Below are 13,021 nucleotides of genomic sequence, written 5' to 3' on the forward strand. Positions count from 1 at the left end.
GTAAACGTACGACGCGATTTCTTCTGCAAGTGGGACATTTTAGTGCTAGCCCGATGAACATGTGGGCCCTTAGTGTAATTAATCACTATCACTCAAGTACCCACAATAAAGAAAGATCCCTGCACTTCATCAAAACACGGTGTAAAATTTTACTTAGGCAGTTCTGTGCGATTCATAGAAAAAAAAAATGCGTTTTGACGTTACTTTTGACGGCGCACGTGGTCTACAGATTTCATTTTCTACGAGCTCTGCTCCACTGGCTTACGCAGCCGCGTATCAAGAGTAGTTTCGCTATCACCTAATTACTATTGCTCGGCCTGTGATGGCTCGCGAAATTTGCTCTAACTGCAACTAAAAGAAAATGCCGCGTAACCGTTATATCTCCAGATGCCCGAATCGTGAAAGCCACTTGACCAAGCGCAGCTCCAGCAGCGAAATCGGCGTGAAATTGCCCAGGGGGCCACGGAGGGAACTCGTACGCTCGGAGAACCAGGGGCGTAGCCAAGGGGGGGGGGGAGTTGGGGGGTTCAAACCCCCCCCCCGAAATTTTTCAATTTTGCTTGCGTATATAGGCACGCACACATACAAACACACGCACGAACATACATAAAGTATGGTTGAACCCCCCCCCCCCCCCCCGAAAAAAATTTCTGGCTACGCCCCTGCGGAGAACCGCACTTCTGCGAGAGTAGCATGAACAACCGAAAAACCTACTCGTGTGCTCGCTGCATTTTAGTTCAGAGGATTACGAAACTAACCGTATTGCAAGCAAATCGCGTGATTTGCCCTTTGTTTTGGCATCAGTCGCGTGGCCCATTTGCGTTTTCACGAGCTACTGCTGGCTGCGCATGCACCAAGATATAGCGTGTGTATATATACTGGCCTGAGTGTCATTGTAAGCGTTATTTTGTTCCGTGCTTGTGTTGAGGCTGCTAGTGTGCGCCTCGAGAATGAATACCTTCTACCATGTGCCCAGTGTCATGATACAGCACCGTTCAAGGCATTTCCTTCCCGTAGCGCTGTTCCGTCGGTGTTGTCAGGATGCTGCGTGCACGTGTAAGGGAAACGGCATTAGAAAAGGCGGCTCCAAGGTTTCCGCATGTTGTTGTCGTAGAGCGCCGACACCCAAACCTGCGAGAAGCTCACCGGCGTTATCCTACATGGCACGCAAGCGAGGCGTGTACGATAGAGGGCGACTCCGTAACTCCTCGCTCCCCAATAGAGAAGAGACGTACAAGCTTGGGTAGAAGCGATAAATTATATTTACCGAAATCCTGTAGAATTTATACAAAGTGATAGCGTACTCACAGCACTCAAAATACGTATACATCGCCATGAAAAATCCCAATAGAAAGCATGCCACTCATTACGCACGTATAAATGTCTAAAACGTCGCAACGTCACCCATACATTTTTTTGTGCTCCAGAGGAGAATAATGGTAGTAGCAATATACGTTCGGCAATGTCATTTACAGTTAATTCTCAGCACATTTAAGCGTCTACGAATGACAGCGTCGTTTGGATATCCAACATTCAGGCATGCGTCAGATACCAATGTTCCATATGTTGAAGCGTCTTTAGGGGGGGGGGGGAGGGCTTAATGTCGTGTCAAAATGACTCCAGGGATTCGAATACGCGACACACGGAGCCCTCCAGAGGTCGCATCGGAGCGTCGCGAGAACAGTGGAAGGCTTCGCCGAAGGCCGGCAGGTGGCGTAGCGCGAAGTTGACGCGCTGCTCGGGTGGCAGCCGGGCGTTGATGACGTAGTCGTGCGCCTTGTGTGCGTCGTCGCTGCATTCGCAGTTGTCGCGCGCAAAGTAGGCGAAGAAAAGCTGCTCTGAAGTCAGGTCCGGAAGGGGTGCGAAGCGGAAGTCGTACTTCCAGATCCGCTTCACGTGTAGCAGCTCCTGCGGGCATTCGAATGTGATCTGCTAAAACCTATGGCAGCAAAAAAAAAAAAGGAAAAAAGGAAAGCCTGAAAACGAAGGATGCTCTTGTTATCGTTCAAGTATGCAATTTAACTTTGATATAAGGAAACTAATAGATCTTATATGGCAAAAAAATTACAGCGCCATTTTGTGTATTCGCGTAACACAAATTGAAGGCGAATGCTATCTTCATTTTCTTCTCAGTCAATGTACTGATCATCTTCCCCTTTCCCCCCCTCCTCTCGGAAAGCTTTCTGAACACACTTCACCAAGTCTTGCACAGCCCTCGTGATCGGCCCACATTTCACCAAGCACCTTGTCATATAGTGACGTTACGACAACGTCACGTATTCTGGTAACCTGTGTCGTCAAGGTGACGTCATCACGTGATGACGCTTTCTTCATTGCTCGTGTTGACAGCGCGACACCGACAGTCAGCTTTCGCGTTTGATAAGTAAGTCATCTAAGACTTTGGCCTTAAAGGAGTGGTGACAGGAAATTTGTTAACCTCTGCTTTTTTTTCTCTTAATCAGTTGCTACTGACTCGTTAATAGCGGCAAGAAAACTCATTAGCCCCAGCGCGAGACGAATGTTTAATTATATGCTCCTTGTTACGGCAGGAGGCAGTTTCGATTTCGAAGAGCACGCGGTGGCCCCGTGAAGTAGTCGGCCTACTCGTTTACAAATACTATCAGGTGACCGCGAGAGCCACTGACGTCACTGGCCACCTTCTGCCATGTTGTCAGCGCTGCTGTATCGTCTGCTGTGTTGAGCGCTGCAACTGCTTGTTTCGTCAATCGTCAAACAGCGTTGCTTATCTAATGAAGCGATGGACGAAAGAGCTTGCAGGAGTGTAACAATCAGTCAGAAAAGCTCCATTCACTTCGCGAATCTTGCCGGTGGCTGCGATTTTGTTCTTGTTCTCGTCGGCCAACTGAGGCGACGTTTTCCGTGATGTTTGGAGCAGCCGCAGCACTACCTAATTACATAGATTACCTAATTTTAATAATCTAAAGGTGTTGGTTGACGGCTACAGCAGTAGCAGCAGCCGTGAAGCCGGTAGCGACATCTTCTAAAGTTTTGTCCAAATAAAATATTTTTTTTTTTCAATTTGCGCAGTCGCGTTCCTGTTCTAGTCGAAAAAAAAAGGAATGAGAATAGTGTGAGTTGCTAATTATCTCACTGCCAATGCTTTACACAGAGTCAGTTGGCAGATAAGTCGCTGCAATGTTATGTTGGTAGGTCTCTGGTTAGGCTATGCATCGTCACGTGTCGCTATCAGCGTTGTCCGTCTCGTACACGCCTCCGGTAACCCGGCCGAAATTCGTGACGTACGTTGTTTACAAAACGGCCCCGCTTGATGACATCATCGCTTTTTGCTTCTATTTTCTATCGGCTATTTTACAAAATTCAAAACTCAATAAAATACTTTTCAGGCTGTATTTTTGGCTGAAATTGCACAAAATGGCACCTATATGTACTCATTAGTGTGATGCAACACTAAAATAGTGTCCGAATCTTTCTGTCACCACTCACCACTCCTTTAAAAGAGCTTTATTGTATCGGGCGTAAAACCCGTATCGTCTGCAACGTTGGTATGGTAACTACGAGTGACGCAGCCAACTCAGGGCTTAAGAGGCAGTATATTTTCTGCTCTCATGCAGATTTTCGTCCATTTGTTATTCTCACCCACCTGCTGATGACTTGTACCCCCAGTTACTTCCGTAAGTGAGCGGTTCGCAATTTCTTCAGGCCTGTTTCCTTGACTTCACGTGTACGCTTGTGAGGTGTGGATAATTATGCACTGCAGTTGAGCATTATAGTTGTGCATTGATTGGTCTCTACTCAATGGAACCTTCGAGTGCCTTCTGTGTGTGCACCCGCACTTATCTACACTCGTCGAAGCAAGGTTTTTCGCGAACTGTGCCACCGCCATCTCCACCCTTTCCTCTGTCTTTAAAGGAGGGCCAATCTCTGCCATCCTGTAAGCCTGCATCATATTTTCTTTAGCTTCCCTTGCCCAATGAAGAGACCTCTATTTTTTTTAGTTCTAACCTTTACAATAATTGTCTACGAATACACCACGTGGCATTTACAAACGTAAGTGCACCTACCATAGTTACTCCTTTCTCTGTTTCTCGTATTTCCTGGTTCCTGGCACATTTTATTTTGCATTCATTTGATTGTGGCTGCAAGCGGCAGTGCCTGCGAGGATTTTTATGAGGCTAACTTCAGTAATATCACCTAAACTTAGCAGCTGGCGTAATATCGTGAGCTACTACGTAATCATTGCATTTCAAAATTACGTAAGTTTGGGCCTGCTGGTATTCTGTATCAGCATTTGGCGCCCATACAAGACAACTGTTAGCGGCTGTATTCGTTGATTTTCACTTGTTTCATGTCGTGTGTGTGCGCTTAGATGCTGCAATGTATCTAGTTTCTTCTTTATTTTTCTTACGCAGCTTGCACTAGCGGCGCAAGGCTGAAATCATCAGCGGAGCTAGTGTTCGACCGAGCTAAGTTTTGCTGATAATGCCAAGTTTTCGCTAGTAGTACAAAGTATGTGCAGACTTGGCTAGATATGTCACGTGACTACCCGTTAGGTGATGTGATTTGTCACGTCACTATCTTTCAAGGGGTTTTTGGCGGGAACATGTCACGTGATTAGCTATTATGCGTTGTTGCTTGATTTTAATCACGTCACTTAATGTCACGCGATTTGTAGTCACGTGACTAGATTTTGCGTGGTGTTACTTGATTTTTATTTCCGCGAGCAGTTACGTGATGTTACATTATTTTAGTCGCGTGACGTGTCACGTGATGTTACGTGATTCTTATTCACCTGAGTGTTGTTACGTGATTTATTAGTCACGCGACTATTTGTAACGCGGTGTTACGTGATTTTAGCCACGCGCCTATATGTTACTTGATGTTACGTCATTTGTAGTCAGTGGCTAGTTATTACGTGGCGTTACGCGATTTTATTCACGTCACTACTTATTTCGTGATGTTGCGTGACCGTTAATCGCCTGACTAGTTGTTATGTGATGTTACGCGATTGCAGTCTCGTGACTTGCAGTTACGTGATGTTACGTAATTTTATCATAGTTTTTGCATTCCACGCGAGACAAATCCGCGCACGTCTTGTGGAAGCAAAGGAGAAGTCGAAGAGGACGAAGAGAGCGCGCAGCGGTACACGATGATGATGATAATTCCTGTTCTCACTACCCGGCGAAACGAAAAGCTTAAAGAGCACCGCTCTTAAAACCTCCTGAAATAATGTATGTGATGCCAACACTGCTTCTGGCATAACCTTTGTATGCATAAATACAACGACGTTGCTATAACTTTATTATGCGTTGAGGGTACCCTCCTGAACCTTCTTGCTACCTCGGTGAAATCATTTGCATACGTGATCGCATAGACACTCCTTAACTAGATTGCTTAGCATTGTAATCTGCGTGGACACTCTCTTGTTCGTCATTACATTAGTGTTCTTTTCTAAACGGTAGTGTGGCACTTATTTCGGAAAAGGAAATGTAGACTCCAACTTGACGTAGACTCTCCAACTTGACGTCTATTCCTACTTCCGTACCGGGGCATTACCTAACTTCCTTTATGCCAATAGCACTCAAGCGCGCTCAAAATTTCGGTAGGAACTACAACTGTATTATTAGGGTAAGACGGGGCAAAGTGAGACGCGAGGCAAAACGCGACACTTTGAATTTGCCGCCCCCTACAGCTAATACAAAAAGTACCTTTTCTTCGTTTCTCTATTTCAGCGATAGGTGCCAGTAGTTTACGACGTTTTTTTTGCGTGTAAAAATTGATTGCTCACAGCGCTCGCGCGGGAAAAATTGCGCGGCTGACGTCTGTGTGTTCGTGACACGCCAAAATGTGGCGAAATTCTGCTCGGCCAAATTTTCGGATCCGTGCATGAAGCTACTCCGGCGTCAGTACAGTACAACAACGTAAGTATTAATATTGTTACTTTATACTACAAGCTACATTTCAACAAAAGTTTAGTTCATTTGGTGCGTGGGCCAAAGGGCAAATTTTTTTTAATTCGGGCATGTGAGAGGGGCAAAGCGCGACAAAAAGGCATTGAATTGCCTTAGAGAGTGCCTTATTAAATGAACCATTTACTTACGCTCATTATGTATAACATGTTTTTTAGGATGGTACGGACGTACAAGAGAATGTCACCTAGAGTTTCCTGGGAGGAAAATGACATGAAAATGCACTGAGTGCTTTTTTAGGAGTTTCAGAGCAACACAACGTCACGTTCTGTTTGGATTCAATGCGTGGAGTGCAAAGACTGCGCTCATGAAGACTGCGTGGTGGCCCACGGAGTGAATTTGAAGTGCTTCTACTGCAAGAACTCAAAGGATAAAATTTTTTCACACTGTCTCGTTTTGCCCCGCAGGTTGGGGCAAAATGAGACATGTGGTGTATTTTTTGTTTCTTTTTAAAATAAACTTTTGAACAGCCGCAACATCGCCATATTTATGTACCGCATACCTTGTACTCAAAAGAAAGTTCCTGCATTGGTTTTTTATGGTAACAAGGGAAATAAAAGAAAGTATTCGCCATTTTCAAATTTCTGTCGCATTTTGTCCCACCCTACCCTACTTCCGGTCTTCGTTTACTCTCCAGTTTCTAACATCTCTCCGGTCTACAATTTATGCTTCCGGTTAAATATAGCGTGTTTAATCATTTACAGTTAGCGTCGATTGCCTCCAAAGTCTCACGTTACCTTTACAGCTGACATTAGCCGCAGTGCTGATATGGATGGGATCCCGGCACTAACACACTAGTTGAAACCTCATAATCCGTCCAAAATCGGAGTGCACGTTTCATCCTTTCAGACTATGCAAGCACATCTAGTGTATCATCTATGAAAACAGTTTTGAGCCTTCCACTTCTTTGTTCGCGCAGGAAAGTGTCTCGTCTTGTTCTTTTTTATAAAATTTACCACAATCCACAACTAAAACAAGACCTTCTTTCCTAACCACACTACATGTCATATAGATGTGACCATCCCCACAAAGTACACATTCCTTTTTCACATACCAAGTTCTTTCACGATTCCTTTATTCCCACTACCTCGAACGAATGGAACCACCTACCCTCCTCTGTTGCCCAATTGACCGATATCACTGCTTTTAAGGCTGCTGTTGAATGCAATGTTTACTCTTAGCAGCATTTTTCTTTGTTCCCTCTTATTTTTCTTATTACTATGTATACTCTTACCCACTCCCTTCTGTAACGCCTTCGGGCCCTGAAGATACTGAAATAAATAAATAAATAAATAAATACCGTAAGCCTCATATAACTGGCTTTAGACCAACTATACCTTTTCCTCGCCCCTCCTAAAGCTCACGCAATAAAACCTTATGCTGTTACAGACGCAATACAGACGTCCTTAGAACGAGTAGGCTCAGTGACCGCTTATTGGCACCAGGTTTCAACGGAGCGTACGCTTCATCGCGAGTTAAAGCTTGAGCTTGCCTCGTACCTTGAAGGCAGCGTGGGCCAAGATGACGGCGGCTGTTTGCGCGAGCAGCACGTAGCGGGCGCGATCGGGATCGACGAAGCCGTCTTCGCTGCCCTCGCGCAAGGCCAGCGGCAGGTTGCGGTAGTCGCGCGCCAGGCAGTCGAGCAGCTGGTCGAGCTTGCGCACGGCTGTGTCGGTGAAGCGCAGCAGGGCGCTCTCGTCCGCCGCACCGTCCTCAAACAGCGCGGGCACCAGGCCGGCGTAAAATCGAGTCGCCATTCGGGAAAGCTCGAATGTGAACACGGTGCCGTTGCCTGGCACGGTCGTGTTCACAATGCCGAACGGCACGTACACCGCCAGGTGGCCCGGGTTAAACCTGCGGGCCCGGTGCGGCGCTAACAGTGTCACGACGAAGCGTGTGCCAGCACTTGGAGCAAAGGGGAAGGGATGTGCATCTCCTGTGGGGGCTCGAAAAAAATCTACGCAAGGCATACGTCGGCAAACTCACTCATGACTCACGAGTCGACTCTCTAGGACGCCCTCAGACTCAGATCAAGCCGTGAGTATGAGTGAGTCCGGCCGAGTAATTCTGAGCCCGAGTGATTCAGGCTGAGAAACGTTTTAGTGAGTCCGAGTGAGTACGACTGCGGAAAACTTTATTGAGCATGAGTATGAATGAGCTCTCAGCGCAAAATACATTTCTAGAATGAGTCTGAGTGAGTACCATAACGCCGACTAGCACTAGAGCGCAATGTGAGTAGCATCTCAAAGCACATTATCGTTATTCGTTTCAGCATAATAAGTACGTAACAAGATGCCGTGCTAGAGTGTAGACGCTCGTGCGCGCCCCCTCTACCACAGCCATGGCACTAGGCAACTGCGCACAGACGCCGCGAAAAGGATAAATGAGAAAGTTCATGCCTGGTGGTGTCGTTTCACATGACTTTCCGATTGACAGCGAGAGGATTAGCTAATTAGCTGATTGGCAGTCGTACGCCGTACATCAACGTCTCTTTCAACACGCACGCCACCGTTTCATCTCATGACATAGCTGGCGCCTTTAGCCTTTGATGAGTCATGTTGCTTCGTAGGTGCAGATGTCACAATTTGAGTTGTTCACCGACCACTCTAGCTAAAGCCGCCACGTAGATTCCCATCTTTGCGGCTTTGCCTACCATAATTGTTTTCTCATGATATGTGTACTGGCAGGGCGCTATAGTCGTACAAATCAGGTCGCAAGCAAGACGGCTTTCTTTAGTTTGCTTATAGACTGAAGTGGATGTTCTCGCGCTAATGCAACGAAACGCTGCCATGTGCATACGGAGAATAATAGTCACTTAGGCGCTGATATAGTGGGAATAGCTTTTGAAGCAGTACGCAGCATAGGTGTGCAGTGTGTTGAAAGCTATGAGGCATTACGTTACTATCGGCACAACAGTGCAAGAAAGAGTAAGCGATTTTTTTCCCTGTGGCTTATGGCTCTGGTATCGCTGTGGAGGTTTTAAACTTACCGCAGTGCCAAGAAGCATTTTTGCTTGCTGCTCGAGACATTTGAACAGATGTTCGAGGAGTGAATGTCTGGCACAAATGGCAAATGTATACACGCGCAGACAACCGCCAGAATGAAGGATCAAAACCCCCATCACTTCACACGTTTTTCCAAAAGAAAGGTCATTGCAACACACATTTTAATCCTGGCCAGACGTATGGCGGGATCATTACTGTATTCGTCATTGCCACCCTCTTGATCTCATTGATGCACCGAACTCTAGTCTGGTTGAACGGCGCCACTATAATCAGACTTGTACGCGTTACAGAAAATAAGTAACCGATTACAATTACAATTACAACCTTTAAAACATAATTGGTCAGAGTGGTCGATTACAGCCCCAGAAAAGTAACTGAGCAATTACAGAAAGGTAATCGAATACTTTTGCGTTACTTTCCTTCAAACGTTTGTTGCCGTAACACATGACACAAGTTTACTCAAACTACAACGAACTAGTGTGACTTGCATTGTAGAGAAAAGGTTGGAGACTTGCGTGAAGGCTGGGGGGCTTACTGTGGCTTCTGTGGTAATTGGTACACGTTGTTAACTTTAGCATGAGTTGTATTTCAAAGTTTTCGCCGCTTATTATTCCACGTTTCCTTGTTAAGAGGTCAGCTGCTACCCTGAACACTCAGTGCGTGCGCTGGAGTGAAGGGCGGTGTTATAACGTAGGAACACCATGCGCACTAGCTCGTAGTTGCTAGCGTTCACGTCCTCTACGAAGCGTCGGGTTACGCTGTTGCTGGCACTCGGGTAAGGTGTTGCAGGTATGGACAAGGAAAGAAAAGGGAAAAATAGGCTCTGTAGGGACCCCCCGCCTGACAGGACGGGGGGTCTCTACAGAGCGGTCGCATATTGTTCGGGACGAAAACTGCCATAGAAGACTGTATACAACTTGATATTAGAAAAAAGTAACTGTATTACCAGTAATCAATTACAAAAATGTAATTAAATTACCCAGAACGTTACAGTTTCGAAAAACCATTCGATTATATTACAAAATTACAAAAATCGTAAATGATTACACGTAATCGAGAACTTGTAACGCGTCACATACAACTCTGACTAAAATGCACGCAACAGAACTATAAAAATACAATAAACGATGACATTGCTACCACTCTCTCGTATTTCGGAATTAGCTGCACTACATTCGCGAAAAGAAGCAGTAGCAGCAACGGTCAAGCCTCCTGGACATAAGAGTAGCGCAGCGTCGTGCTTACCTGGCGAGGGTCCCGAAGGCGTCGCCCACGTCTCGAGGACGGGTATGGCGCGTGAACTGCACCAGCCGCTGGTTCTGGTACAACCTCGAGGCTTCGTGTAACATGTGTATCGGTCCGCCGGACGGCGGCAGGGCACCTCCCGCGCAAGAGTCTCGATTCAGCGACCACTGTGGGTAAAAGCGGGCCAGCCGGAGGCGCATGAGCATAAAGCGCGTCACGCGGTGCGTCGCACTGTCCATCCATGCGTAGTTCCGTGAGCTGCGGAAGAACAGGCTCTCCAGCTGAGACAGCCAGGCGCGGCTAGTAAGGTGACTGCCACTGGCGATCGTGAGCCTCGCATGCGCCTTCACTACGCACACCGGGAGCACCGAGGCGACGGCGCGCAAACAAAGAACCCATTTTGTCATCGGCGAGAGAACGCGGCCAAGGGACTCGATGCTGTGCAGCCGCAGCAAGTTCGTAGTTTTTGGTAGGAAAGGCGCTAAGCGGACAAGCAGGCGGAAGCCCAGGTAGTTCATGACAGCGCGGGGCCCGACTTCGCGGAACAAGCCATTTAGCTCGTGCTCAAAGTAAGTGGGATTTCTGTACTGCACCGTCACGTTGCTCTCGAGAGTGCCTTCGAAGACAACGGTGAGGAAGTTACGAACACCGCTTTCTAGGTTATTTACCGTAACGAGTCTCACCTCCAGGCCTGGGAACATGGGCCTCCGTTTTGCGACGCTTTTAAATACGGCCATAACATCTGACATGAGCACGTAGATCATGCCCGAACTCTGCGTGAGCTGCGCCGATTCGGTAATGGCACCTCTGAACATGGAGACAATGTCTTTGTGCTGTTCGTCGTCTCGAAAGAACAGCGGCTGGGGCAGCTGTAACTCGATTACGTGTTTTCCGAAAGTCTTGTCAAGCGCAGCTTCAACGCCGAGTAGAGCCGCTAGACCAAACTCCCGCGAGAGTCTTGCAGCGACGGACCACGCGTCGAACTCGCTCACGGTCACTTTGCTATCGGCTGGCCACTGACCGAGAGGTGGCCACATAGAGAAAATATGCCTCAGCTCCGTGATGCTCGAACTGGTGTGGGAAGAAACACAGGACTCGTAAAGTCGTTTCGCTTCGATCACGTCATCGTGCGACGAGTCCAGGATGTACTCAAGCACCTTGGTGTGCATCGAGTCCTGCAGCAGGGTGTCTACCGACGTCGCCACGCCGATGCCCATCGCTGGGTTGTGCATTATGCGCTCCCAGTGGCGACAAACGTACCGGTAAAAATTGTCACACGGCGACACGTCGCGGCTCAAGAGCCCTGCAACGTGTTCTCCTTCTTTCACGCAGTAGTCGGTCGAGCAGATATACACGTTGGACCGAGGAGCCACTGAAGGCTTCGTTGTACCAGGATAATACGGAGGCCAAGTCGGAAACCCGGAGCTGGGCCAGGCCGTTGGCTTAGGCCCGTACTTGGGATTCGTGAGGAAAACCAATAAGCAAATCCACAGGATGCACAGGATGCCAATGACGACGACCAGGTTACTCTCCGGATATATTACGGTGGTTTGCTTCTCGAGTTCCCTGAGTATCTCGTCCATGTCCTGCTTGCTTTCGGTGTCCGGTTCTTCAACAGCGACTACCGCCACGGCTACTGGGGCGTCGTCTTCATCCTTCGGCTCAGCTTCCGTCTTCCGCTTAGAAACTTGCTCCTCCTCGTCCATGCTAGACGCCTCTGCTGAAGCAGCTCTCGGGGCATCGGTAGATGGCTTAGATGTCACAGACGATTTCGACTTGCCTTTGCTGGGCTTATGTTCACCAGCAACGGACCCTGCGGACGGCGACGGCATGGCGTACGGAGATCCCCGAGCGGAGGCGCTAAACTGCTCCCCTATTGCCCCGACTGCCGTTCGGGATTCACCTGAATCCGACGCACTTGTTTGTACGTCCGCTTTAAGCTTCTTAGTGCACATCGTTCCAGCCTCCGCCGAGGTCTCCCTTTCCGTGTTCTCCTTATCCAGCTGCCTCGCTGTTACCGCTGAAGGACGACGACTGCCAGCAGTGCTAGCTTTTCTCTCTTGAGGCACCAAAAATTCGTATACTCTCGGTAAAAAGCTCCGCACTGCGGACTGTCGTCTCGAACTCCGTCCTGACTCGGGCTTTGATTCCCTTCTGGCTATAGTCGTCACTCCTTTCTCCACGGGTGACACATCTCCTGACAAGGGGCCAGACTCGGGGCTTCTAGCGTCCGCGTCTGCAACATCTCTGGATAGCCGTCTTCTTGGACCCTTTTGGGAAACGTCGCTATGAGGGGAAATCGAGACCAAGCCAGGAAATGGAGGAGACAAAAGCTCGGACACTGGCTTAGGCTTCGACGCTTTCGCAGCATCGCGACTCGTTTTAGAACCGGAGGCCCTTCGTTGTGAGAGCCAAGACGCCGCTTTCGACTTGCCTGGCAGTCTGCGAACGCTCGCGACCGACACCTTTGAAATCGCCTGCGCTTGAGGTGCAGTAGAAGAGTCGGAGGAGGGTTCCAGAGCGACCGTCCCTTTTGTATCCGACGAACCCGTCCGTCGTGCAGTCAAAGACTCCCTCCGTGCCGCCGTGGATGAAACTTTCGCCGTAATTTCTTCCTGCGTCTTGTTGTGTAGAGAGGTTCTAGACGGTGACACCTTTTCAAGGGATGACGACTTTGTCTTGTGCCTCTTCTTTTCGCTGAGCGCAGTGAGAGACCTGTGCAATCGCTTTTCTGCCGCCTTCTTTGTCGACCACGAGAAGTTGGTCTCATACCCGGCATTAACTTGGTTTGTGGACCAGGTCATGTCCACATAATAAGTGCCC

The 13,021-nt window shown here is 48.2% G+C and overlaps 1 protein-coding gene across 1 annotated transcript; it reads right to left on the reverse strand.

Annotated features, from left to right (window-relative positions):
• Positions 1–1,608: 1,608 nt before the first annotated feature.
• On the reverse strand, positions 1,609–12,030 carry LOC119406497 (neprilysin). Its single transcript, XM_049420116.1, has 3 exons — positions 10,199–12,030; positions 7,448–7,853; positions 1,609–1,908 (listed from the first exon to the last, which is right to left on the reverse strand). The coding sequence occupies exons 1-3, from the start codon at positions 12,028–12,030 to the stop codon at positions 1,609–1,611; spliced, it is 2,538 nt and encodes an 845-aa protein (XP_049276073.1).
• Positions 12,031–13,021: the final 991 nt, after the last annotated feature.

The sequence above is a fragment of the Rhipicephalus sanguineus genome, chromosome 10 (genome assembly GCF_013339695.2).
Source record: "Rhipicephalus sanguineus isolate Rsan-2018 chromosome 10, BIME_Rsan_1.4, whole genome shotgun sequence".
NCBI lineage: Eukaryota > Metazoa > Arthropoda > Arachnida > Ixodida > Ixodidae > Rhipicephalus > Rhipicephalus sanguineus.